This window comes from Colobus angolensis, unplaced genomic scaffold (genome assembly GCF_000951035.1).
Source record: "Colobus angolensis palliatus isolate OR3802 unplaced genomic scaffold, Cang.pa_1.0 Scaffold282, whole genome shotgun sequence".
NCBI lineage: Eukaryota > Metazoa > Chordata > Mammalia > Primates > Cercopithecidae > Colobus > Colobus angolensis.
The window spans coordinates 1574643-1599527 of NW_012116066.1; the positions used below are offsets into that span (position 1 = coordinate 1574643).

The 24885-nt window shown below is 39.8% G+C and overlaps 1 protein-coding gene across 1 annotated transcript in view; it reads right to left on the reverse strand.

Annotated features, from left to right (window-relative positions):
• The window catches only part of DOCK11 (dedicator of cytokinesis 11), a gene marked incomplete at its 3' end in the record, with an annotated part of 157159 nt that overhangs the window by 95314 nt on the left and 36960 nt on the right, over positions 1 to 24885 (reverse strand). The window contains exons 12-21 of the mRNA XM_011948698.1: positions 20119 to 20241; positions 18567 to 18649; positions 14171 to 14293; positions 13910 to 13986; positions 10392 to 10576; positions 10235 to 10300; positions 8429 to 8521; positions 6287 to 6410; positions 1625 to 1746; positions 1057 to 1143 (exon numbers count right to left, since the gene is read on the reverse strand). Coding sequence (XP_011804088.1) covers positions 1057 to 1143; positions 1625 to 1746; positions 6287 to 6410; positions 8429 to 8521; positions 10235 to 10300; positions 10392 to 10576; positions 13910 to 13986; positions 14171 to 14293; positions 18567 to 18649; positions 20119 to 20241 — 1083 coding nt within the window. The remainder of the gene's footprint in view (positions 1 to 1056; positions 1144 to 1624; positions 1747 to 6286; positions 6411 to 8428; positions 8522 to 10234; positions 10301 to 10391; positions 10577 to 13909; positions 13987 to 14170; positions 14294 to 18566; positions 18650 to 20118; positions 20242 to 24885) is intronic.

Consider the following 24885-nt stretch of genomic DNA (forward strand, 5'->3'; position numbering starts at 1 on the left):
GCCTGCCGGGTTCACGCCATTCTCCTGACTCAGCCTCCCAAGTAGCTGGGACTATAGGTGTCCGCCACCACGCCCGGCTAATTTTTTTTTATATATATTTTTAGTAGAGACGGGGTTTCACTGTGTTAGCCAAGATGGTCTTGATCTCCTGACCTCGTGATCCGCCCGCCTCCGCCTCCCATAGTGCTGGGATTACAGGCGTGAGCCACTGCGGCCGGCCGGTAGGCCACCATTTATGCCCAACTAACTAAACATTCATTTGATTCCGACTTTGACTAGTGTGTTCTATGAAGTTGGGCTCCTTCTCCATTTTAATGAAATAAGCAGAAATAAAGGTCTGAACTGAAAAATATACAGATAAATAAATAATAAAGATCTGAACTGATAAAGAAAAGATAGCAGCAGGAAGTTAGCAGAACAATAGTCTCAAGCATTCAATATCCAAATTTGCCATGGCACTTCACTGGCAAGGGAGTCCAACTGTCCTATGTGAAATCCATATATACTGATTTTGTAGACAGTATGGACTACATCAGGAACTAGAATAATGAAATGTGTGTTCTGACCTGATTCCCCTGACTACTATTCTGTGACCTTGGATAAGTCACCTAACCTGCCTGAGCCTCAGTTTCCTCACCTATAAAATGGAGATGATGGCTTTCACATTCCTTTCAGAGTTCAATGAGGCTCAAATCAGTTAATGAGAATAAAAAGATAGTGTAATTTGAGAGAACTATAATATTTGAGACAGAATGACTTTTTTTTTTTTTTTTTTAAAAAGAGACAGGGTCTTACTCTGTCTTCCAGGCAGGAGTGCAGTGGCGGAATCACAGTTCACTGCAGCTTTAAACTTCTGAGCTCAAGCAATCCTCCCGCCTTAGCCTCCCAAAGTACTGGGATTATAGGCATGAGCCACTGCACCTGACCAGATGTTATTATTAATGAGAAAATCTTGCAGGTCACATCTTCTCTAAGGCTGTAGGAATCAAATGTGGTCTATTTTAATCAAACAAACTCAAGTATAAAAATTGACAAAATTCAAATGACGCAACTTACTTGAGTGTAAATGGTAGATTCTAAGTGGCTTTTAATCTTCAGCAAAGGCTTTGCACCATCTACCCATTTAATATCCACGTTACATTGCTGTGAACAGAAAATTAAGTTTCTGTAACATAACAATGGATAGATGAACAACATATAATATCTTTATGCATTTAAACATTTTTTCAGAAATGATGTATTAATTTCATACCAAGAGATTATTGGAGAAAATACTCTGCCTTTAGAATAAATATATCATAAATCATTTTAAATTTCCAATCCTTTGCAGACTGATATTTTCATAAATTACAGTAAAACGAATTACTTAAATAATTTTTTTAATATTATGCACAAAATCTGAGCCCCACTAAAAGATTGTTATTAAAATCAACAGACATAAAATTACTTTGTCAAACTGCTACAAATTCTAAACATGCACATTTCACGTTTATCTTTGTTGTGGACCCGCACCGGCCCTCAGATCTCACTTTGAGTAACATTGTACTAAACAATCGAGACCAACAGAATTCTATTTTTTGCACATTTAATCATGATTACTTCAACAAATGCAGTATTTTCCTACCCTTCTTGATTCTGCATCATTCAGATTCAAGTAGCCTGGGGGAAGATTGGCGGAAACTGGCAGCTGCTGCTCAAATGTGATGATTCTACCATCTTTCAGCAAAGGTACCCAGGCAAATCCAACTGCCAAGATAATAACCAACCGTGAGAAAGGAAATAACAAATGCAATCAGTAGGGGGCAGGGCAGGGTGGTGATGTCTCCAGGGATCTATGTGTGGGAGTTCAGGTGCTGGGCAACTGAGTACTGGGGAAGGAACAATGGGTTTGGATGAACTCTCAATCCCAGCCTGACCACTAACAAGTTATGTACTCTATTTCCTTGACCATAAAAATGGGAATAACAACACAAGAATCTTTTTCATCTTTTCATCTACAAGAATTATTGAGAAACCAGAGTGAGATTACATGAAAACACTTTAAAACTTTATAAGTGCATCAATATCATTATCTTTATGCTTTGGGAAATATTTTTGGTAGATTTATTTTTAAAAGGCTCAGATAGTTTTCATCCATTCTTACACTAAGAGTGCAGAGTCTCATGGCTGAGACTATTTCAGATAACAATCACATGTTCCAAAATTTCTTATGGCAACCCTAGGGTAAGGAACTGTGGAAAATTAAGGTCACAAAGTCATGGTTACACTCCATATTTATACAAGGCAGTAGGCATAAATCATTTAGTTAGGCAGAGTTTTCCTGATTACAGAAGGAAGAGGTGTAGGTGTAGGTAGGAGAATGCAGCCAGGGAATAGTGTTTATGACTTGAATCTATCAAGAGACTTGAATCTATCAAGAGATTTTCCCCAATCTCTACATTTCTTAACAGTTCTCCCCAAAAGAGCCTTTTGGCTTTCAATTAGAAAACTCATCATGTTCTAGCTAAAAAAGCCAGAGCCATCTGTGTTGCTCAAGTTGAGTGGTGTCAGTATTTCCATTATAGAGATTACTCTGGGATTCAAGTGTTTATAACTCAGCTGTAAAAAAGCTTGCTCTGGACTGAGTTTTGGCATATGACAGAGGGTACTGGCTGGAGAACATTTTTTAAAGCCACTGCTTTGTGATTCTTTAAAATTCTTTGTGTGACTCTGTGTGTGTGTGTGTGTGTGTGTGTGTGTGATACTGTGAACACAGAAGTCAACACAAATCTGGTTAGAATGTTTTCATTTATGTGTTTAATTTGGCAAATGCTTTAATTCTTAAAAGGAGACTAAAACATTGCTTCTTTAAGTAGACTAAATGGCTTTCTCAGACTCTGAAATGTGCCTGATGGGCATCTTTACTAGTTCAACTACAGAAATGGTTTACCCAGACCTTTTCTTTTATAAAAGGCAGAGGAAAGTAACATGAGCAGAAGAACCATTAGAAATGACTCTGTCAAAGTAGTTAAACTAAAAATTTGACTAATGAGAAAAGATTTCCAGCCCTGAAAATAGGAAAATGAAAGGAAAATCTATTTCTTGTTCTTATGCAACGGCCGGGCGCGGTGGCTCAAGCCTGTAATCCCAGCACTTTGGGAGGCCGAGACGGGCGGATCACGAGGTCAGGAGATCGAGACCATCCTGGCGAACACGGTGAAACCCCGTCTCTACTAAAAAATACAAAAAAACTAGCCGGGCGAGGTGGCGGGCGCCTGTAATCCAAGCCACTTGGGAGGCTGAGGCAGGAGAATGGCGTGAACCCGGGAGGCGGAGCTTGCAGTGAGCTGAGATCCGGCCACTGCACACCAGCCCGGGCGACAGAGCAAGACTCCGCCTCAAAAAAAAAAAAAAGAAATTTTTATTGAGACTTCATTGAGATATACCATACAATTCATTTATTTAAAGTGTACACATAGTGGTTTTTAGTATATTTGCGAAGTTGTATCTCCATGACCACCACTTAATTCCAGAAATTTCCATCACCCCCAAAATAAATCCCATAGCCCTTAGAAGTCACTCCCCATTTCCCTCTTCTCCCAGACCCTGGCAACTGATAGTCTACTTTCTGTCTCTGTGGGACTGCTTAGGCAACATTTTTGTACTGTAAATGAATCAGAGCACAACCAAGCATGTCCCCTATTCAAAACTCATAGAGAGCACTTGGAAGCTGTAAAGGTACAATGTCAAGCACACTATCTGGCTCAAAGGTGGGAAGTCACTTAAAGAATGGACAGTTCAAAGTGATGAGTGGCTCACAGAATAACCATTTCATGCTCCACTGAGCATCTTGTCCACCTCTGTCCAGGATTTGGATAACGAATCGGTAATTTAGCTTTCAGGATGTACACATGGTCATGGGTTCTTATCGTTCTGCTAGTTTTCTTCTCAATCCTCAAAGCCCCTACCCTGAACTAACTGCAATTTCTATGGGGATGAAGAACAGATCCACACTACCTGCAAAGGGAACTCCCTCATTTTCAGTTCTGCTGCCTGCTAGGTATCACTCCAATGTCTCACTAGCACTTAAAACTCAACTGATGTTGTCCCAAACCTGCCATCCCTACCCACAGTTTTGCTACTGGCAATACCTTCTTTCCAACCACCTAGTTTTGAAACTTTATTGCTAACTAAATCATCTCTCTAATAGCCAATCACTTACCAGGTCCAATATGTTCTTCTTCTGCACTTCCCTTTCTCTCTGCCCCCCGGCACCCACCCCGCTTCTGCCATAGTGCGGCCTCTTCCTTTCCTGGACCTTTGAAATAACCCTCTAACTGGTTTTCCTTTCTTCCTCTTCCTGCTCCTACTTGCCTTGCCCATTATACTGCTGCCTGATTGGTTTTCCTGAAAAACAGCTCTAATGTTTAAAACTCTCCAATAGTTCCATTGTGGTGATGGAATAAAATCAAATCTATAGCCTGGTATTCAAGGCTTTCCAAAATCTGATGCCTCCTGTTCAACCTGACATCCTATGATCCCCCTCCTAGCACCCTGTGCTCCAGGCTTAGTGAACTACTTGTGGTTCCCTGTCCATGCCCCTTGATACTCTGCCTCTATACAAGCTGCTCCTTCACCTCATAATCCCCTACATTCCTGCCATCGTTGCATTATTGAACCCCACCCAACCCTTTAAGTCCTCACTCAAACATCGTCTCCTAGAAGCCTTCTCTGATTCTCAGCCACTCGTCCCTCCACCAGCTGAATAATTCCCTCTTCAATAACTCACATTATTGAACCCCACCCAACCCTTTAAGGCCTCACTCAAACACCATCTCCCAGAAGCCTTCTCTGATTCTCAGCCACTCGTCCCTCCACCAGCTGAATAACTTGCTCTTCTGAGTTCACATTGCACTACTTTCTTAAACATCACTTTCTATCTTGTATTATAATTGTTTACGCAGGACTCATTTCCCTTACTAGATCATATCCTCACTGAAGATGAGATCTCTGTTTGAGTCTCCACTATATTCTCCAAAGTGCCTACTACAGTATCTTGTACATAACACAGTTTGAGTATGCCTTATCTGAAACTTTTAGCAACAGAAGTACTTCAAATTTCTGATTTTTTCAGATTTTGGAATATTTGCATTATACCAGTTGAGTATCTCAAATCCAAAAATTCAGAATATGAAATGTTCCAATGAGCATTTCCTTTGAAGATCTTGCCAGTGCTCAAAAAGTTTCCAATTTTGGAGAATTTTGGACTTGGGGATTTGGGATGCTCAACCTGTATGCAGAAATATTTGCTGAATGAATGAATGAATGAATAGTACAGGCTAGCTGGGATCTGAATCTTAGGACATGCTGATGTTCATAAAGTGCTTGTGATACAAGCTATGTTCACAAGGCCTTCTATTTCTGCTAAGGATGCTACCCATTGGTTTACCTAAAGCCTTCCTGAATGGGCCCATGACGAGAGCTTCACTACTGAAGCTTATTCAAGTTTGTTAAATCAGTCATCTTCTCATTAGAGCTAGTCAGCCCCCCACCTCCCTCTGGCTCACAGATGTCCCTGGGTCTGGGCTCACTTCCCTCTTCCTCAGTGAGCAGAACTGGAAAATTCTGGTTGCTGGGCAATTCTACATAAAAGAAATAACAAAAATACTATATCACAATATGTGTTTCTTTTTGAGAATAGCAATATTACTTTATGTTGCTTATAGTAGTCTAAGCACATTGGCAAGCATATGGACAATAATATTTGGTAGAAATGATACTAAAATGAACATATAATATGCATTTTACCAATGAACTTTTAAAATCAGAAATGTGCTTGATATGGTTTGGCTGTGTCCCAACCCAAATCTCAATGTGAATTGTATCTCCCAGAATTCCCACATGTTGCGGGAGGGACCCAGGCGGAGGTAATTGAATCACGGGGGCCGGTCTTTCCCGTGCTATTCTCATGATAATGAATAAGTCTCATGAGATCTGGTGGGCTTATCAAGGGTTTCTGCTTTAGCTTCTTCCTCATTTTTCTCTTGCCACTGCCAAGAAGTGCCTTTCACCTCTTGCCATGATTCTGAGGCCTCCTCAGCCACGTAGAAGTGTAAGGTTCAATTAAACCTCTTTTTCTTCCCAGTCTCAGGTATGTCTTTATCAGCAGCATGAAAATGAATGAATACAGTGGTTTTTGGTCAAGGGGAGAAGTGGTCTATAGCTTGATGAAAAGAAGGTATATCCTGGACAATTCCATTTCAAATTCCATTTCAAACAGAGAGAGGCATTTAAAGAGTACACATACCTGGAGTTTCAACTGTGTCCTGCTTTTTGGTTGTTCCCTTTGTGTTAATTTCACAACTTACATGATAAAAAGTGAAAAGCAAATGATGTTTTTGATGTAGGTGAATGGGAAGCTCAATTTTAATCTGAAATGAAAGCAAAATTATACATGGCACTTTGTTTTCTCAAGCTGAAACTGTCAGACATTTAGTTCAGTTTCATCATACTGCTCCAAAAATACTTCCTAAAGGACTGGCCAAGTGGCCAAATAGTATCATTTAAATATATTCCAAATGCTTTTCTGGTCAGTTTCAGTTTGACAGCAATATTCTGAGTTGTGAGAGTTGATTTATTACTTTTGCTGGAGAGTACAATGGATTCTCCTGGATTCAATTTTGCAGCATAATTTGCTAAAACACTAAGTCAAAACCACATCCTCACAGCCCAGGGATACTATGCAACTCAATCTGCATCAATGAATGCAACCCATTTAAAATGTACACAGAATTTGAAAGGCTACTTTTTTTCCAAGTTGTTGCTCTCTTTTGCATGAAAAAATTAAGCCATTACAAATAAATATGCAAAAAGTAACTACGGTCTTATGGTATCCACAAATTATAGTTTATAGAAATTTCTCTAGAAGAAAAACACAACTTTGCTCTTAAAGATGAAAATTATCAGCCATGACATATACATTTAGTTAAAAATTAATTGTTGTAATAAAGTATCGCAAGTAATTTTCTAATCAGATCCCAACTGAATGTTTGTAATGCCTCCTGAAAGTATGTAAGACAGAAATTACAGATTTAAATGATTTGATGCACATGCATGTACCCACCAAGGTACACATGCAAATACTCTCTGTCTCTCTCAGTCAATATATAGTGAATGATTGAAAAGCATGTTCATTTTAGGCATCCTAAAAATAATGTGGGTTACTTACTACATGGTCAAGTTTTTTGTAGTGACTGATGTTGGTTACAGAGATACACATATTTAACCACTTGGTAATGGACATCTGGTCCAATTATCATTCATACAAGGCATGGTTTTGATGTTATAACTAATGTCTGTTTTAGGTATATTTCACTACAGAACATGCCTATTCACAGCATCCAGACCATCTGGGCATGTAATGCTCTGCTGCACATAAATATGGGCATACTCCCTCCCTTGATGGCAAAAATACAAGGCAATACTATCCCCTCCCCATCCCCCATGAAACTAGGGACACTGGATTGAAAGAAAGTGAGCAAGGTCTAAGGCTGTGATATAAGGCTTCCATACAACAGCAGGTGGACATGGCAAAATCACCACAGCGGGGGGGATGGTTTCAGACCAAGCCAAGAATGGAGACACGTGAACTGAGGAGCAGGGACAGTAGAGCATCTGGGCTGGGATGCCCATCCAGGTTCCATAGAGACATATAGGAATCAAAAGGAGACTACAGATTTGGATATGCCAGATACATACAGACCAGAAGTGGCTGTGACAGAGATACTAAGAGACATGCTGGGAAGCACACAGAGACGTAGACGTGGAGAAGTAGGAAGAAGGAAAGAGGGGCAGAGACAGGGTTTCAAAGGCAGAGACACAATTTGAGAGGCTGAGTCAGGAGGAAGCATAGATACTCAGAGACCCAACCATACCCCTTTTTCTGCTTTGCACCAAAGCATGCAGGCCAGCCAGTGGGATTCTGGTGGCCCAGCTGTATCACTGTCTCTCCTAGTATTTCAGTTACAGAGAGACTGCACCCTACTATGTAAAACCATGAGGGGAAAGAGCTAGAAAGGCATTCTGAAAATCTCTTCTGAATTTCTCATTTTAAAGCTGAGGAACTGGAGACTCTGAAGGGGGAAGTGACTTGATGTTATAGAGCCAGCACTGTCAAAGCTAGGAGGGCTAGAACCTAGCTCCACTCTCGTATTTGTCTCCTGCATTGTTACCTCAAGTCGAAGAGCCCCTTAAATTGGGGGTAAATCTTCTACTACCATCAAAAGGCACCAAGCAGGCCAGTAGCACTCTGTTTTGTTGTAATATTTTCTGTTTTCATGGAACAAAACACTCAGGGATTGAAAGTGCAGGTAAAATGATGAAAATGATTCAAAGAGAAAAAGAATTCCAACCACTGCATTTTAAAAATGTCAGGATAATATATTTTTACCTCATCATAGAACTCTGGATTTTGATTGTGATGCGAGACAACAGCATAAGCATTTGTGGTAAAAACAGACCCCGCAGGTTTTCCATAAATACACTGCAAAAGAAGGAAACAGAGTCACCACTCTAAATGCAGGTCTGTAAATGTGATGCCACGGAACCACATATAGTTAGGGGCATCTGTCAGTACAGGGCCATGGCCAAGCCCACCTGGCAGTCACCATGAGCCTGTAAATTCCAATCATTTACACTGTAACTCCAGACACCAAATCGGACACCATGTAACTTGGCTGTACGGATGCTTCTGAATTTCCAGCCATCAAAGAAACACAATCTCAAACTACTTGATAGTAAGGAGCTGAACAGACCTAGTCATTTGGAAGGGAAACACTTGTCTCAAACCAGGCCTGTAAAGCTTACTTCCTTCATGCTACTTGCATTTCTTAATATGAGAGGCTCCCCATCAACCAGTTGGCAACATTTGTTAAATGCTCTTTGTGCAGTGGGCAAGGTGAAGCATGTTTAAAAAGTTCTAGCAGACACATTCCTGGCCTAAAGGAATTAAAAAATTGAATGTGTATTAAGCTACAGACAGGCTTGCTGTTCTCTCACATTTTTAAATGTGGCACTTTATGAGCCACATTTTAAAATACCACTGGCTTTCTGTTATACCAATAAAATAAATGTAAGGCTTTCTATGGTTCCATGGAAAGATCCAATTTCATTTCTTGTGGGAGTTTTGCACTTCTATAGGCCTAATAGGCTCAAGAATGAATATGGAGTCAGCATGCCTACGCACTAATTGCCTCACTCTGTTACTTTAGAGCGAGCAATCCAGGCCAGCCAAGAAATGAAATTGAAACTCCATATGAGTGAATATCCAACTCTTCTTAAATACGGTTATGAAGGCAATTTGCAAGAACCACTGAGAAGTAACCTAAGAGTCATTGGGTCTACAAAAGGATACCACAAGGAGGAAATACAGCAGATCTCCACTGAACAGAGAACCAGACGAAACATAGAATTTGAGCCAGTGAATCCTTAATTTAAGTTTCTCTGTTAAAAAAAAAAAATCTCTTTACAAAGGTGGGGGCTATTATTCAATTACTTAGTCAGGAGCATTCCAGCCTGTTTCCCTAGGTGGTTTGAGTATAAGACCCGGCATCCATCTGTCTGATTTAGGCTCATGCAAGAGAAACGGGGAGCCAGATAAACACGTCTTGCTGGCTAGATGTTCTGACTTCTCTTTCAGGTCCCTGATTGATGGGTTACAGTTATAAAGAATAAAAATATAAAGGCACTGTGGTGTGACAGGTATTTAAGGATTGCTGTATCAGATAGACTGAGATTCTGCTTTTCATAGACCACAATCCAAGATTGGAGGCACCATTTGGCCAGTCATGGAGTAGAAGTGTTATCTCAGATCAAAGCAGTCATGCTGTGCTTCTGTCAGCTCAAAGCCTATTCAGGTTTCAAGGAGAAAGGAGTTTATAGTCCCTTGATGGTACCATTATAAACTATCAGGTCATAAGAAAACGACCTTGCAATTGGGCATTGAAGCAATTGCAAAATCAAAAAGAAGCAAAAGCCAAAACCTGGTATTTTTAAAGCTATATATGCTCCTACTGCATTAATATTTAAACTAAGCCTTATAGTTAATATGTAAGAGTAGAAAACAAAGTATTACATTTGTCACTTTAGAACATTTTCTTTTTGATGTTGATACAATTAAACTTAGAGCATAAGACTACTGATTACCAAAATCTCCATCTCTACTAAAAACATACGCCTATCAATATCATAAACAAACCTTTAGAGCACTAGCGTCACTTTCATCTGAATCCCGGAATTCCACACAGACTGCAATGTTCCTTGCCTAAAATGATTAATCAGTCAAAATGAGTCACACAATTAGCAGATTATAAATAACATTTTATACTCCAAAAATGTATAGTTTACACAGTTACCTTGGCAAATGTTTTCTGGCTATCATATTTTAATTGCAAGGGATATACATACAGATGGTTTTTGTAAATAGTAAATGGATAACAATATTTTGTCATTTCTGGAACAAATTCTTCAACCTCCACAGTAATATTTTGACAATTCTTTTCGAAAGGCTTCAAGGGCACATATGAAGAAGTAATACAATCTATAGTAGGGAAAAAAAAACAGGCAAAGATCATTCAGTTTAATAATCATTAACACATTCCTGCATGTATAAAAATATACATGAGTTGTATTCTCAAAGAGCGATTTAAAAAATGTAACTCTTAGTAATTGACCAAAAAATCACACGACAACTTTAAAAACCCAAAAGGACAAGATTGAGTAGTCTGATGCTGATTTTAGTGGAACCCTTCATACCAGACGTGGAGTGCTATTTCGTTCTCAATGTCGAGTGATTTGCCAAATATAACACATCATAATTTTGACAAATTTAAACTCTGCAAAGAAATCCATTTCATTTTCCCTCCTGTGGCAGCAATTTAGCTTTCACTGCAAATTTTTATTGGTATCAGGGAAATAACGGTAAATTTATGCTTCCAATTAATTCATGGCAAGTCACTTTTAAAAAGTTAACTTGGTGCAGGTGCAAATTTTCACCTAAGAAATAATGGAGGCCTTTTGAAACTACAGATCTTATGATGTGTTACCAATGATAACCTCAATACTCCTGACCGTGAAAAAATACTAAGCCTCAGAGAAGTTTAGCAGCATATGTTATTGAAATTGTCACTGTAGTAAAGGTTATTCATATACTTAAGGGGCTCTAACACTGCTGGTCCTTACTGCGGAGCAGTAATGATGAAGAAGGAAGTCCCAAGGAGAGTTGGACCTGAGGATGCTGTATTTTTTGTTGGATTTGCTTTTCTGATTATTACAGTCATACATGCCTATAACAGAGCACCTGGAAGTAGAGAGTAAAGGTAGACAGGGACGGTTGCTCATTCCATTTCCCAGAGATAACTACTGTTGAGACTTTGGCATGTTTTCTTTTAGTCTTCTTTCTATGCATATTTTATATAGTAATATGAAAATTCTACTCTATGTATAGATCTTTATCCTAATTTTTTGACATTTATCTGATGTCTCCTTCCATGAGCTCTTTGTAAACATTGCTTTTAATGGCTGCAACAAAGTTTCATGGTATCGGTGTGGCGTCATTATCTTAACCACACTGACAGTGTTGGATTCTGATTGATTCCAATTTTCCTCCAATATAAGTAACACTGCAAAGAACATCTTTATGGATCCATTTCTGCCTAGATTTCAATTACTTCTTTAGGAAAAATATAATCCATTGTACTCTTAGATGTTTTAAAATATAAAGTGGATGCCACACCTCTGTTTACTATCCTTTACTGACTTCTCACTGCATTTAGGATAAAATTCAATTTTTTAAGGCATTACCACAGTCAATACAATTCCTTACGTGACCTGATGCTTCCTATTTTATCTCCTATCTCCATTGTTCCTATCACATACTACACTAGAGCTATACTGGATTCCCTTCTGTTTATGCAAACCCAGCTTGGTCTCACCTCAAGGTCTGTACAACATATGTGATGCCCTCAGTCTGAAAATGTACAGTCCCAATCACCACATGCTGGCTCTCTTTCTCCCTCTTCAGTTCCTGAGCTTAAGAGAGGTGTTCCCTGGCTACCCTTTTTACAGCTGCCCTTGTGATATGGTTAGGCTTTGTGTCTCCATCCAAATCTCATCATCAATTGTAATCCCCAGGTGTTGAGGGAGAGACCTGGTGGGAGGTGACTGTACCATGGGGTGGTTTCCCCCATGCTGTTCTTGTGATAGTGAGTAAGTTCTCATGAGATCTGATGGTTTTATAAGTGTTTGGAAGTTCCTCCTTCATTCAATATTTATCTCACCTGCTACCACAAAAGCCGTGCCTGCTTCCCCTGCTGCCATGATTGTATGTTTCCTGAGGCCTCCCCAGCCATACAGAACTGTGAGTCAATTAAACCTCTTTCCTTTATAAATTACCCAGTCTTGGGTAGTATCTTTTTTCTTTTTTTTGAGACGGAGTCTTGCTCTGTCACCCAGGCTGGAGTGCAGTGGCACGATCTCGGCTCACTGCAAGCTCCGCCTCCCGGGTTTACACCATTCTCCTGCCTCAGCCTCCTGAGTAGCTGGGACTACAGGCGCCCGCCACCTCGCCCGGCTAGATTTTTTTTTTTTTTGTATTTGTTAGTAGAGACAGGGTTTCACCATGTTAGCCAGGATGGTCTCGATCTCCTGACCTCGTGATCCGCCCATCTCGGCCTCCCAAAGTGCTGGAATTACAGGCGTGAGCCACTGTGCCCGGCCTGGGTAGTATCTTTATAGCAGTGTGAAAAATGGACTAATACAACTTGTTTTCTTGTATACTATCTGTCACTCCTTCTAGACTTTAAACTCCCTAAGTTTAAAGCACCTAGCTGGTAGTCAATAAATGTTTACTCAATAGTTATTCAGTGAATCAATGCATAAATATACTCTCAAAATTGGAATGCCCTACTTATGAACATCTATGGATATCTATTACCAAACTATACTACTACTCATGACAGGTGATAACACCTGGCCAAAACCTAGCCCGCATTAGGTAGCTTCACTCTAAACATTCTAATAGCTTTGATGATGAGCAAAAGCATATTGTTTAATTTGCCTTACTGGCATTGTTATTACTAAGATTGAATATTTTTCCCATATTTACTAGCTACTTCATTTTATCTCTTGCAAATTGTGTTTTGTGTCTTCTATTTTTCTCCTGGGATCTTGGATTCTTGCCCTTAGACAAGAAAAGAAATCCTTCTCCTTTTTCATCTCTTAGTTGATGACAGAAGTAAAAGTTACCCAAGGCAAAAGGCAACAGAACCTGACTGGGACACACTCACAACTTCATATATATGAAACAGCATCTGATAAAATCAACTCAATTCACTTCCTAATCTGTAACTATTCATCATGCATACTGGGTTGAAAAGCATCCCCACCCCCACTCAAAATTAATATCCACCCGGAACCTCAGAATGTGACTTTATTTAGAAATGGGATATTTGTAGATGCAATTAGTTAAGATGAGGTCATACAAGATTAGATGGGCCTTAAATCCAATGACTGGTGTCCTTATAAGAAAGTCATGCGACGACAGAGGAGCAGTTGGAGTGACGTGCCCACAAGCCAACTGATGCCAAGGTTAGCCGGGAGTTATTGGAAGGTAGGAAGAGGCAAGGAATGGCTCTTCCCTAGAGCATTCAGAGAGAGCATGGCCCTGCGAACACCTTAATTTTGGACTTCTAGCCTCTGGAACTGTGAGAGAATAAATGTTTGTTGTCTTAAGCCACCCAATTTGTAATAATATTTTGTGTTATGGCAACCCTGGGAAACTAATATGCCATGTAAACCTCAAGAAAAATATTGAAAGGACAACAACCTGACATTCAAACACTATGCTTAAGGTTTATTTGCAATACGTTCTTACTTGATAAATCCACAGGAACACATTCTACTGTGATGTTTAGCTGCCCAGGTATAATCTGCAGTTTGGTCTTTTCTGGCCTGGATATAAAATAATAATATTTTAGAGTTAAAATTATGATTACTGAATGCACTGGTTACCCCTCCATCCAAACTTACAATTTTAAGCATTCTGCTTTTCCCATATATGACTCACATTCATCATTTAAAAGAACTGAGGATTCATCTATTATATTTATTTATTGCAGAAACACCAAACACTTACTTCTTATATTCTGAGAGCAACTTGAGAATGTCTTCACTTGAAAGCTTGCTACTGTCTTGTTTATACAGAGGAGAAAATCTCCCATCCAGATCGAGAGAGCCTTGAGTATCTTTGAAAATGGGTCTAAAACAGCAACAGAAGCATTTTTTAAAAAAGATATTCCATGTTGATAAATTAAGATAAAATTAGCAACGGTCGGAATGTAAAATAGTGAAACCACTTTGGAAACAGTTTGGCGGTTTCTCGTTAAGTTAATCACCCATCACTCTACAATCCTGCAATTCCACTCCTAGGCATATTTCCACATGGTACATGAATGTTCTTAATTTGTGCAGCAGCAATTTAACAAAAATTTATATAAATAAATGTTCACAGATGATTTATTTGCTATAGCTCCAAACTAGTTATTACTAGTTTTTATATTTATCAGATATTTATCAAAAAGTGAACGGGTAAGCAAACTGCTGTATATTCACACAATGAGATGCTGCTCGAAACGAACTACTGATTCACACAACAATATGGATGAATCTCAAGAACACCGAGTACAAGAAAGCAAACATCAGAGGACATACTGCATTATTCCATTTATATGAAGGTGCAGAAGAGATGAAAAGTCATCTGCAGTGAAAATCAGATCCGTGGTTGCCTGGGACAGGGATAAGATGGTTGAATGGACAAGGGACATGAGGAAATTTTCTGGGGTAATAGACATGTTCCATATCTGGTTGGGGTGGTAGTTACATAACTGTATACATTCGTGAAAATTCATGAAGCTAGAAATTTAAAATACGTAAATTTTATCAAAGGTGAAGTATATTTCCATAAAGTTCATAAAAAGCATAAGGATAAATTTATATGGGGCAATTACAATATAGAGTCAGTTCTCTGTATCCATGGCTCTACATTCGTGGATTCAAAAAACCATGGATAAAAAATATTTGGAAAAAAGAACTGTGTCTATACTGAACACAAATAGATTTTTCTTGTCATTATTCACTAAACAATATAGTATAACAACTATTTATATAGCATTTACATTGCATTAGTAATCTACAGATGACTTAAAGTACATGGGAGGATGTGAGTAGGTTATATGCAGATACTACGTCATTTTATAGCAGAGACTTCAGCATTTGCAGATCTTGGTATCTGTGGGAGATCCTGGAACCAATGCCCCACGGATACTGAGGGATGACTATATATGTATAGTTTCTCATATGAACTTGATTATTCCCTTCCCCTCTTCTTCTCCCATTTTTAAGCAACTATTCTACTGCTAAAATGGAAAACAAATATACACGCACCCAACACACTGGAAGCAACTATAGCCTGAAACATATTTCCCCCCTGGCAGTACCTCTGAAGATGTGGTTATAGGCATTAATTAACCCCACTGTTCCTACTTCATATATATATATATATACTTCACACATATATACTTTATACACATACACACACACACACACACACTTTAAGTTCTGGAATACACGTGCAGAACGTGCAGATTTGTTACCCAGGTATACACGTGCCATGCTGGTTTGCTGCACCCACCAACCCATCATCTACATTAGGTATTTCTCCTAATGTTATCCCTCCCCTAGCCCCCCACCCACCGACAGGCCACAGTGTGTGATGTTCCCTTCCCCATGTCCATGTGTTCTCATTGTTCAACTCCCACCTATGAGTGAGAACACGTGGTGTTTGGTTTTCTGTTCTTGTGCTAGTTTGCTGAGAATGAAGGTTTCTAGCTTCATCCATGTCCCTGCACAGGACATGAACTCATCCTTTTTATGGCTGCATAGTATTCCATGGTGTATATGTGCCACACTTTCTTTTTCCAGTTATCATTGACGGGCATTTGGTTTGGTCCCAAGTCTTTGCTATTATGAACAGTGCCACAATAAACATACATGTGCATGTGTCTTCAGAGTAGAATGATTTATAATCCTTTGAGTATATAACCAGTAATGGGATTGCTGGGTCAAATGGTGTTTCTGGTTCTAGATCCTTGAGGAATCACCACACTGTCTTCCACAATGGTTGAACTAATTTACACTCCCACCAACAGTGTAAAAGCATTCCTATTTCTCCACATTCTCTCCAGCATCCGTTGTTTCCTGACTTTTTAATGATCACCATTCTAACTAACGTGAGATGGTATCTCATTGTGGTTTTGATTTGCATTTCTCTAATGACCAGTGATGATGAGCTCTTTTTCATATGTTTGTTGGCCACATAAATGTCTTCTTTTGAGAAGTGTCTGTTCATATCCTTTGCTAAGCACACCTCCTTTATTTCTAGTAAACAGGGGTTTATCATATATATTTTAAACATCCAGCCCAGCCTTTTGAGTAAGTTTTTACTACTGCTGAGAACCAAAACAATTCAGGAGGAAAAAAATACCTTAATTCCTCATCAGAACTGGAAATCAAAGCTTCTAACTTTGAAGACTTCAAAATTATTTTTTCTACTGGTAAAACGGCATCAAGCAGCTACTGGTATGGCCCAAAGAGGGACCGTATGCCACAGTGGTCTAGAGATGACTGTGAAGGCAGGTGCCCTGGGTTCTGATCCATGTTCTGCCACATGCTGTGTGAACTTGGAAAATAATTTATATTTTTGTCTTTCTGCTTCACTTCTGGGCCTCAATTTCCTCATCTTCAAAGACAGGGATAACAGTACCCACCTTTTAAGACAATAGACATGAAGCACGTAGATAAGTGCCTTGAACAGAGTTAGCACTTGATAAATATATATATATATTTTTTTTCCCTGAGACGGAGTCTTGCTGTCGCCCAGGCTGAAGTACGGTGCTGTGATCTTGGCTCACTGCAACCTCCACCTCTGGCGTTCAAGCAATTCTCCTGTCTCAGCCTCCCAAGTAGCTGGGATTACAGGCGCCTGCCACCACGCCTGGCTAATTTTTGTATTTTTAGTAGAGATGGGGTTTCACCATGTTGGCCAGGCTGGTCTTGAACTCCTGACCTTGTGATCCACCTGCCTCAGCCTCCCAAAGTGCTGGGATTACAGGTGTGAGCCACTGTGCCCGGCCAATAACTATTAACAATAATAATAGCAGCAGCAGCAATGGACTTTTCAGGCTGGAGCATTAAAAATATGCTGATATTTACAAGCCATACCTCACCTTCTATAATGCCTACATACACCAACCTCTGCTACTCTTTGCCATTCACCTATCCCTATTTATCGTTGTTTTTTACCAGTCTGCAAAATGAGGACAATAGTGATCTTTCATCTACCAACATACAATACATTTTGAGACCTTGTCCAAAATGAAATGATTATGAATAGTGACAAATAAAAGAGTTAATTAACTTAGAATCTCCTACCCTTATGCTACTCCCTAGTACCCACTGAACATAATTGATTGAATTATTCAGAACATGGTGCCCTTTCCGCAGAAGCCCTGGTGAGCTGTACAGGCTGTACCACAAACAAGTCAGTGAACCTGTACTTGTAAAATGGGGATAAACAAGAAACCTGTTTTAAGTCATCCCTGCATGGATTTATGAACTTTGGATAAAATAACGTAACCTACCATCAGGTATGAAATATAGTTAACATATGCTGGCAGAATTTGTCAGGAAGAAAATCTATTAATTACACACTCACATTTAATGACTTCATTATTTGCCTCTGAATTTTCAGTATGTTTTCCAGAAATATTCTACGATAGATTTTCAAAGCATAAACCCAACCAACTCTGAAATAGGGGGCATACTGTACATAACCCACTACAATTTCTGCTTTTCTGAAAAAAAATTCCATTACTACCAAATAAACTCTGCTTTTAAATGCAGTAGAATTCAGTGGTGTCAGTCAGAACAGTAACCAAAGGCAAAGAAAACTTCCCTAAAGCAAGACATATGGAAAAAAAAAAAGAGAGAGAGAGGGTCTTTGATGCACAGCAAAGTTTAGGAGAAAGCATTCTTGGCTGGGCACAGTAGCTCAGGCCTGTAATCCCAGCACTTTGGGAGGCCGAGGCGGGTGGATCACCTGAGGTCAGGAGTTCGAGACCAGCCTGATTAATATGGTGAAACTCCGTCTCTACTAAAACTACAAAAATTAGTTGGGTGTGGTGGTACATGCCTGTAATCCCAGTTACTTGGGAGGCTGAGGCAGGAGAATCGCTTGAACCTGGGAGGCGGAGGTTGTGGTGAGCCAAGATTGCACCATTACACTCCAGCCTGGGCAACAAGAGTGAAACTTGTTGTCTCAAAAACAACAACAAAAATAATAATTATTACATCCCAAGCGTCCCAAGATACAACTGGCCTGCCAGAAACACACTGCTGAATCCTGATTAAGTATAACAGCCCTTAACTTCACATATGAACGTGAGTGAGCAGGTCAGGATTATATTTGTACAAACCTGGCAGCCCAAGCGAAGGGCATTCTGTATTGTCCAAGGCGGCTACACACTTGTTTAGCTGTCCTGTGTACCTTCTGGGCCGTCTAAGGTCAGAAACAAGAAGACAGGCTTATATTTGTTCAAACTGCCATGGACCCACCCAGAAAAATAATTTCCCCAACTTACCGTTATAAAACATCAAAAATCTCGGGAAAAAACAAACAAACAAACAACAACAACAAAAAACAGAAATAGCCACAAGCAGAACAACATGCATCAGCCAGCCATTTTTCAAGTCCGAAGTATTTCATAAAGGCTTTGGATTTTCTCATTAACAGAGCTTCTGTCATTTATAGCAGAAGACAGACAAAATAGATATAGGGCACACTTTGCACCAAAGACCTCTACTGTAAAAATGTTCACTGGTTTTAACATGTACTTTATTTCACATAGCAGGCAAATGCTCATCATTCTTGGGAGAAGTTTCTTCTGGATACAGCTGCCCTTTCTACTCCCAAGATAAGGAGCAAGTCACCAGGAGTCAATGCAATTAGTCTAAGTGTGGGCAGGAGCTGCTGTTTGCACAGGCGCGGAGAGATGACAAGGAGATAAACTGCCTATAGAGTCTAAACAGACCTCGAAATGCTGGCTGGATGCTTATCCCTAGGGGTACAGAGTGCTGGAGGCTTTTATCTATATTGTTGAGACGTTTTTCCTCCACAAATTAGTCCCATCACATCAGCAACTTCCACTTAATAAACACTATTTGGGTACACAACGAAATGCCATGTACAACAGACTGATGTTTCATAAATACACAGTAGCTGGAGTGCTACTAATGAACTCAACCATGAACCTTCCCCTCCTGGGGTCTCAGTTTTCCCACTTATAAAAGGAGAGGATGAGATTAGAGCAGTGATTTCCAAACATTTGAATTTCACAATTTTCTAGAAATGTGGATGACAATATAGGGTTGCCAACTTTTAATATTGCCACTTAAGGACATTCAATAAAACAATTTTTTAAATCCCTGCCATTTAATATGCCAACATTTCATGAAAGGAAGATATGCATAACCTTTAAAACGCAGGAAGGGCAAAGATCTCAGAATAAAGGGCAGCCCTCCGAATTAAACACATTTAGCTTCATGAAATGTTCACTGTCTTTCTTTTCCCGTTTCATCACAGACAGGAGTAAATCTGGGTATGAACTGACATTTGGGAACTATAGGACTGGATCATCTTTAATCTCCCAGCTCTGACATTCATTCTAGGGCTTTATGTAGGGCTGTAAGGAAAAGAACGGCTACTGTCAAGGATATGGTGTCAATTAGCAGATGCTGCCTAAAAGCTTTTGGCTCTTATTTTGATAATCAAGCAGAAATCAGATTATCACATTAAAAGAACACCAACGACAATAGGAAAATATGCCATGTTCCAAGTTTTAGCACACATACACAGTATACAATGTTTTCAGAATATATAGCATGCTCAAAGCAATGGCATTTAAAATATCAGTAAAAGGCAAATTTTACGTTAAGGGGAAATGTCGATCAACAATCTTTATAAATTACCTTTACTGGATCAGAATTTTTGATGTAGGGTTCTGCACAGTGTGTAATGTTTCCCTGCAGCACCTTTTCAATTCTTGCAACTAGAAAAATTTCAGGATGTGGATTCGTCACTGAGAAAATTCCCTGGGAAAAAAGTACTTCCGTTAGACTTTCTTACGTAACCTTGTACATATGGTTGTTTATGGTTAATGATTTTTAGTAAAGAATGTTCATATTCAACAAAGGATCGTGTCCAGGACCCTAGAAATAGATAGAATCTCCTTTCATACAGTTTTCAAAGCTTCCAACGTTCTTTTCAAAATGGATTTTATATTTTGTCACCAACCTCACATCTGTTAGCCTCCATAGTGCAGGTGTCACCGTTGCTGCTTTGCCTCTTTGGTTTGGTTGTGTATGCAAAGTGAGTTATTTGACCTAATTTAATACAATGCACATTGTTTGGCTTAATTGATGTGTGTTAAAATAGTGTACATTTCTCAAGTGGAACTAGATATACGTTTTTAAATGCAGCTGCATGTAACTCAAGAGCAATTAATATTTAACGAATATTTATTTTCACCAAGAAGAAAAAAGAAACTTTACTGCTCTAATATGGAAAAGCTAAATCATCCTTTAGAAGATATTCCTTTGTTGCAGTTCAAGAGCTCTTGTGCTTCCAATGCAAAGGTAGGAGACAGAGAATCCAAAACTCATTTTGTCCCCATACACTTTATTTAAACGTACTAATGCAGATGCAACCAAAGTTACATTTTTCTTTGAATGCATGTGGAACAGGAACACCTCCTGTCCAGTTTGACTCCTTCCAAACATAATATCCTCTACATAGCATGTTAGTTGGTTATGCCTGTTGTTTAAAGGGGCATCACTAATGAATTCAAGCGGAAAAATCTATCACTGAGTCTCTACTAAAATTTTGTCTTTTTCCTTGGTATATTACCAACTTTATTAATATAGTGATTTCCAGTTTCCAATGCACTTCAGACACATTATCTCATTTGTACCAGATAGAACCCTTGGAGGTAGACAGGGCAGAATAGGAAATTGAGTGTAAAAGGCTAATAATTCCCCCCAAGTCAAACAGCTTAGAAGGGTCCCAAGTAATGGCTGACTCAGCTTTGAATTCCCAAGCAGCAAGCACGGAACAAAGTGGTTCAAATTTCCTTGAGGAAATGAACAAAGTGGTTCAAAATTGCTTGTCAAATTTCTTGGGTTCTGGCTCCAACATTTATGGGTTTAAGCAAGTCACATTCTAAGTCCCAGGTTTCTCATCTGTGAAATAGCATGATAGTAGTGACTTCATACATCTCTTGTATGGATTAAATGAAGTAATGCACATCAGGTACCTTGTTATTACCCAGGTGGCCCACCAAAGCATCCCAAGGTCACAGAACCTGGCTTCTAGTACTGCCGGGAACATGCTGTTTGAGCTGTGAGGCTGACCGTGTTGGCAGACTGCCCGAGCTTTCCCTGCAGAAGGTATGCTGAGCAGTACACCTTGAGTGCAGTGTTACGCTAACTGCCACATAACCATGCTAGATGGTTTTCATGCTTTATCTCATTCAGTCTTCATAAAAACCTTGAAATGTAGGCACTACTATATACACATTCTATAGATTAAGAAATGGAGGCTCAGAAAGGTTTGTGCAGTGAGTAAGTGGGTGAAGAAGACGGCAGTCCAGGCTTCCAGATTACACAGCCCATGCTATATTCTCTCTCAGCCCTGAGGTCCATACACCCAACATCTCATATGATGAGACCAGATTAGAACAGTAATACTGCTGGGTGTGGTGGTTCATGCCTGTAATCCCAGCACTTTGGGAGGCTGAGGCAGGAGGACTTCTTGAGCCCAGGAGTTTGAGAACAGTAATACTGATTATTGCTATAGCTAACATTTACTGAGCACCTATTTGTTTCCCATTCCCAGTACTCTAGGCATTTCCTACTGATGCCAGCAATGAGTACTATAATTTTAAGGTAGTTGATAATTGATAAAAGCTTGCTGTTTTCACTTGCTTGAGATCACTGTTACTGCTACTACTCCTAGCTACTACGTTGCACTGACCAAACCCAGTGTGCCCATCACAGTGCTGAGTGTTTTCTTAGAACCACGCACCTTGTTTGTGCCTCCCCACAGCCCTTGGACACAGGTATGGTCACCACCTCCACTTGTAGATGAGGATGCTGAGGCACAGAGATGTCCATTTTCTAACTGACCAGGGATTCTAATGATGGGGGACACTCTTTGGGGTTGTTTTACCTTTTGTCCCATCAGCTTCTGGTCCTCTCCCTGTCCCCAGAATGCAAAAGGTGGCCAGAGAGAGCCCAGAAATCCCACGTGGGTTGGAGGTCTGGCCGTTTAGGACAAGGTCTATGGCCCAGTCCTTGTTTCCCACCAAGGGGCATGAATATGCCTCCCCACCCCAGGGCGATTCTTATCCACTTTGCTGGCCCCTCCAGCTAGAGAATGGACCAGGTCCTCTACCCCAGCCGCCAGCACTTATAAAGCTCCCAGGGTGTGGCAGGGCGTGTGCTAGTGTTCTATATTTCAGCACTTAATTACATTCATCTACTATTCTTGATCAAATTATTTCAAGCAGACCTAAATTCAAATCCTACCATCACCACGACTAGCTGTGTAATGGTGAGCAGCTTACTTAACCTCCCTGAGCTTCAGTTTCCCCATCTGTCAAACAGTAGTGATTATATCATTTCATAAACTATTATGATTACACGAGACACTGATGGAATAATGTTGGCACACAGGAGATCTTTTTCAAATGTTGATTTTCTTCCTGTCCCAAATTACAAACTGGATGACATCTGAAATCATAATTTAAACTTCCTGCATTGAACATACAGCTGAGTGGTACACACTGAAGTTATATGGGAAATACACATTGGCTTAAAATGACTTATTTGATATTGTGCAGGAAATTTTAAACATAAAATTCAATAGCAGGTTCTCAAATATTTACAACACTTTACTTGCTCAATCCCTCTTTCAGAAGCATCCACCATCATTGTGGAATGTTCACAGAGGTGACAACTACAGTCTCAGTAACAAGCTAAGGGGCTACCAGGGAATAAGGGACAACTTGAGGACAAGCCACCAGAAATCCACAGCCCCAAAAAGACAGTGACAGTCCATGTAAAGAAGTCTTCCCCAATGTTTGATCATCTATATAAATCAGCATAATCTTTGACCCTAAAAATCCCAATGCTTGGAATTTATTCTAAGGAGATAATTCAACAAATGAGCTAAGATGTGTGTGCAAGAGATTCAATGCAGCATTATTTCTGACAGCAAATAATTAGAAATGTCTTAAGTAGCTAAATCAATGAAATGTCATGTTAGCCTTTAATATAAATGTGACTGATCTGTAGATATTGATGTAGGATGATAAATATATTAAAAGAATACAGTAGGTATAAAACAACATGAATATAATTTTATAAGCATATACATAATGTGTATATATTTCTATACACACAACAGAGATGTCTGAAAAAATGTTTACCAAAATGTTAATAGGCATTGTCTTTTGGTGGCAAATTTTACTTTCTTTTTTATACTTCTCATGTTATTTGAATTTTCTACATAAGAATGTACTTATTATAATCAGGAAAAAAAAGAATGGTATTTTTATTTAGAAAAAAATCAATCTCCTTACAACATGAACAGTTTTGTTCATATGCCTCTTTCTACTTTTAATTCTATGCCATGCTCTCATTTCCTTTTAGCTGCAAAAGTCTAGCGAGCAGATGATCAATCCACTCCGCTAACTTCTTATTGCCTCCAGTCTGGTCAGAGGTGAGAATTCCAAGGAACAGTTAAGCTCTTTCTGAAAGGGAATCTTTGCTCCAGATAAACAGAAGAGTATAGCATTATAGCTATGACACAAGCACTTCCCATCCATTGCTTTTCAAGTAAAACTCCTTGTATAAAGAGACCACATGCCCCATTCAAATGACCTACTCATATTCAGAATGGACATGAAAATTAGGGGTGGGAGAGTTAATTTAGGGTCAATTTTTCTTAAAAACCAAAACTTTCAAGCACTTATTGCCTCGCTCAGAAGTATACACATGAGTGTGGGTGCAAGTATGTTTATGTGTGTTTGTATCAGCTTTCTTTTTGAGACGGAGTCTTGCTCTGTCACCCAGGCTGGAGTACAGTGTGGCGTGATCTCAGCTCACTGCAACCTCCACCTCCTGGGTTCAAGCGATTCTCCTGCCTCAGCCTCAAGAGTAGCTGTTATTACAGGCGCACACCACCACGCCCGGCTAATTTTTTTTTGTGCCTTTAGTAGAGATTGGGTTTCACCATGTTGGCCAGGTTGCTCTCGAACTCTTGACCTCAAGTGATCCGCCCACCTCAGCCTCCCATAGTGCTGGGATTACAAGTGTGAGCCACTGCGCCTGGCCTGTATCAGCTTTCTATCTCGCAAAATAATTCCCTTGTATCTTACATCATGGTCCCATTAAAAATGTTCCTTTGGGCCGGGCACGGTGGCTGAAGCCTGTAATCCCAGCACTTTGGGAGGCCGAGACGGGCGGATCACGAGGCCAGGAAATCGAGACCATCCTGGCTAACACGGTGAAACCTCGTCTCTACTAAAAAATACAAAATACTAGCTGGACGAGGTGGTGGGCGCCTGTAGTCCCAGCTACACGGGAGGCTGAGGCAGGAGAATGGCATAAACATGGGAGGCGGAGCTGGCAGTGAGCTGAGATCCGGCCACTGCACTCCAGCCCGGGCGACAGAGC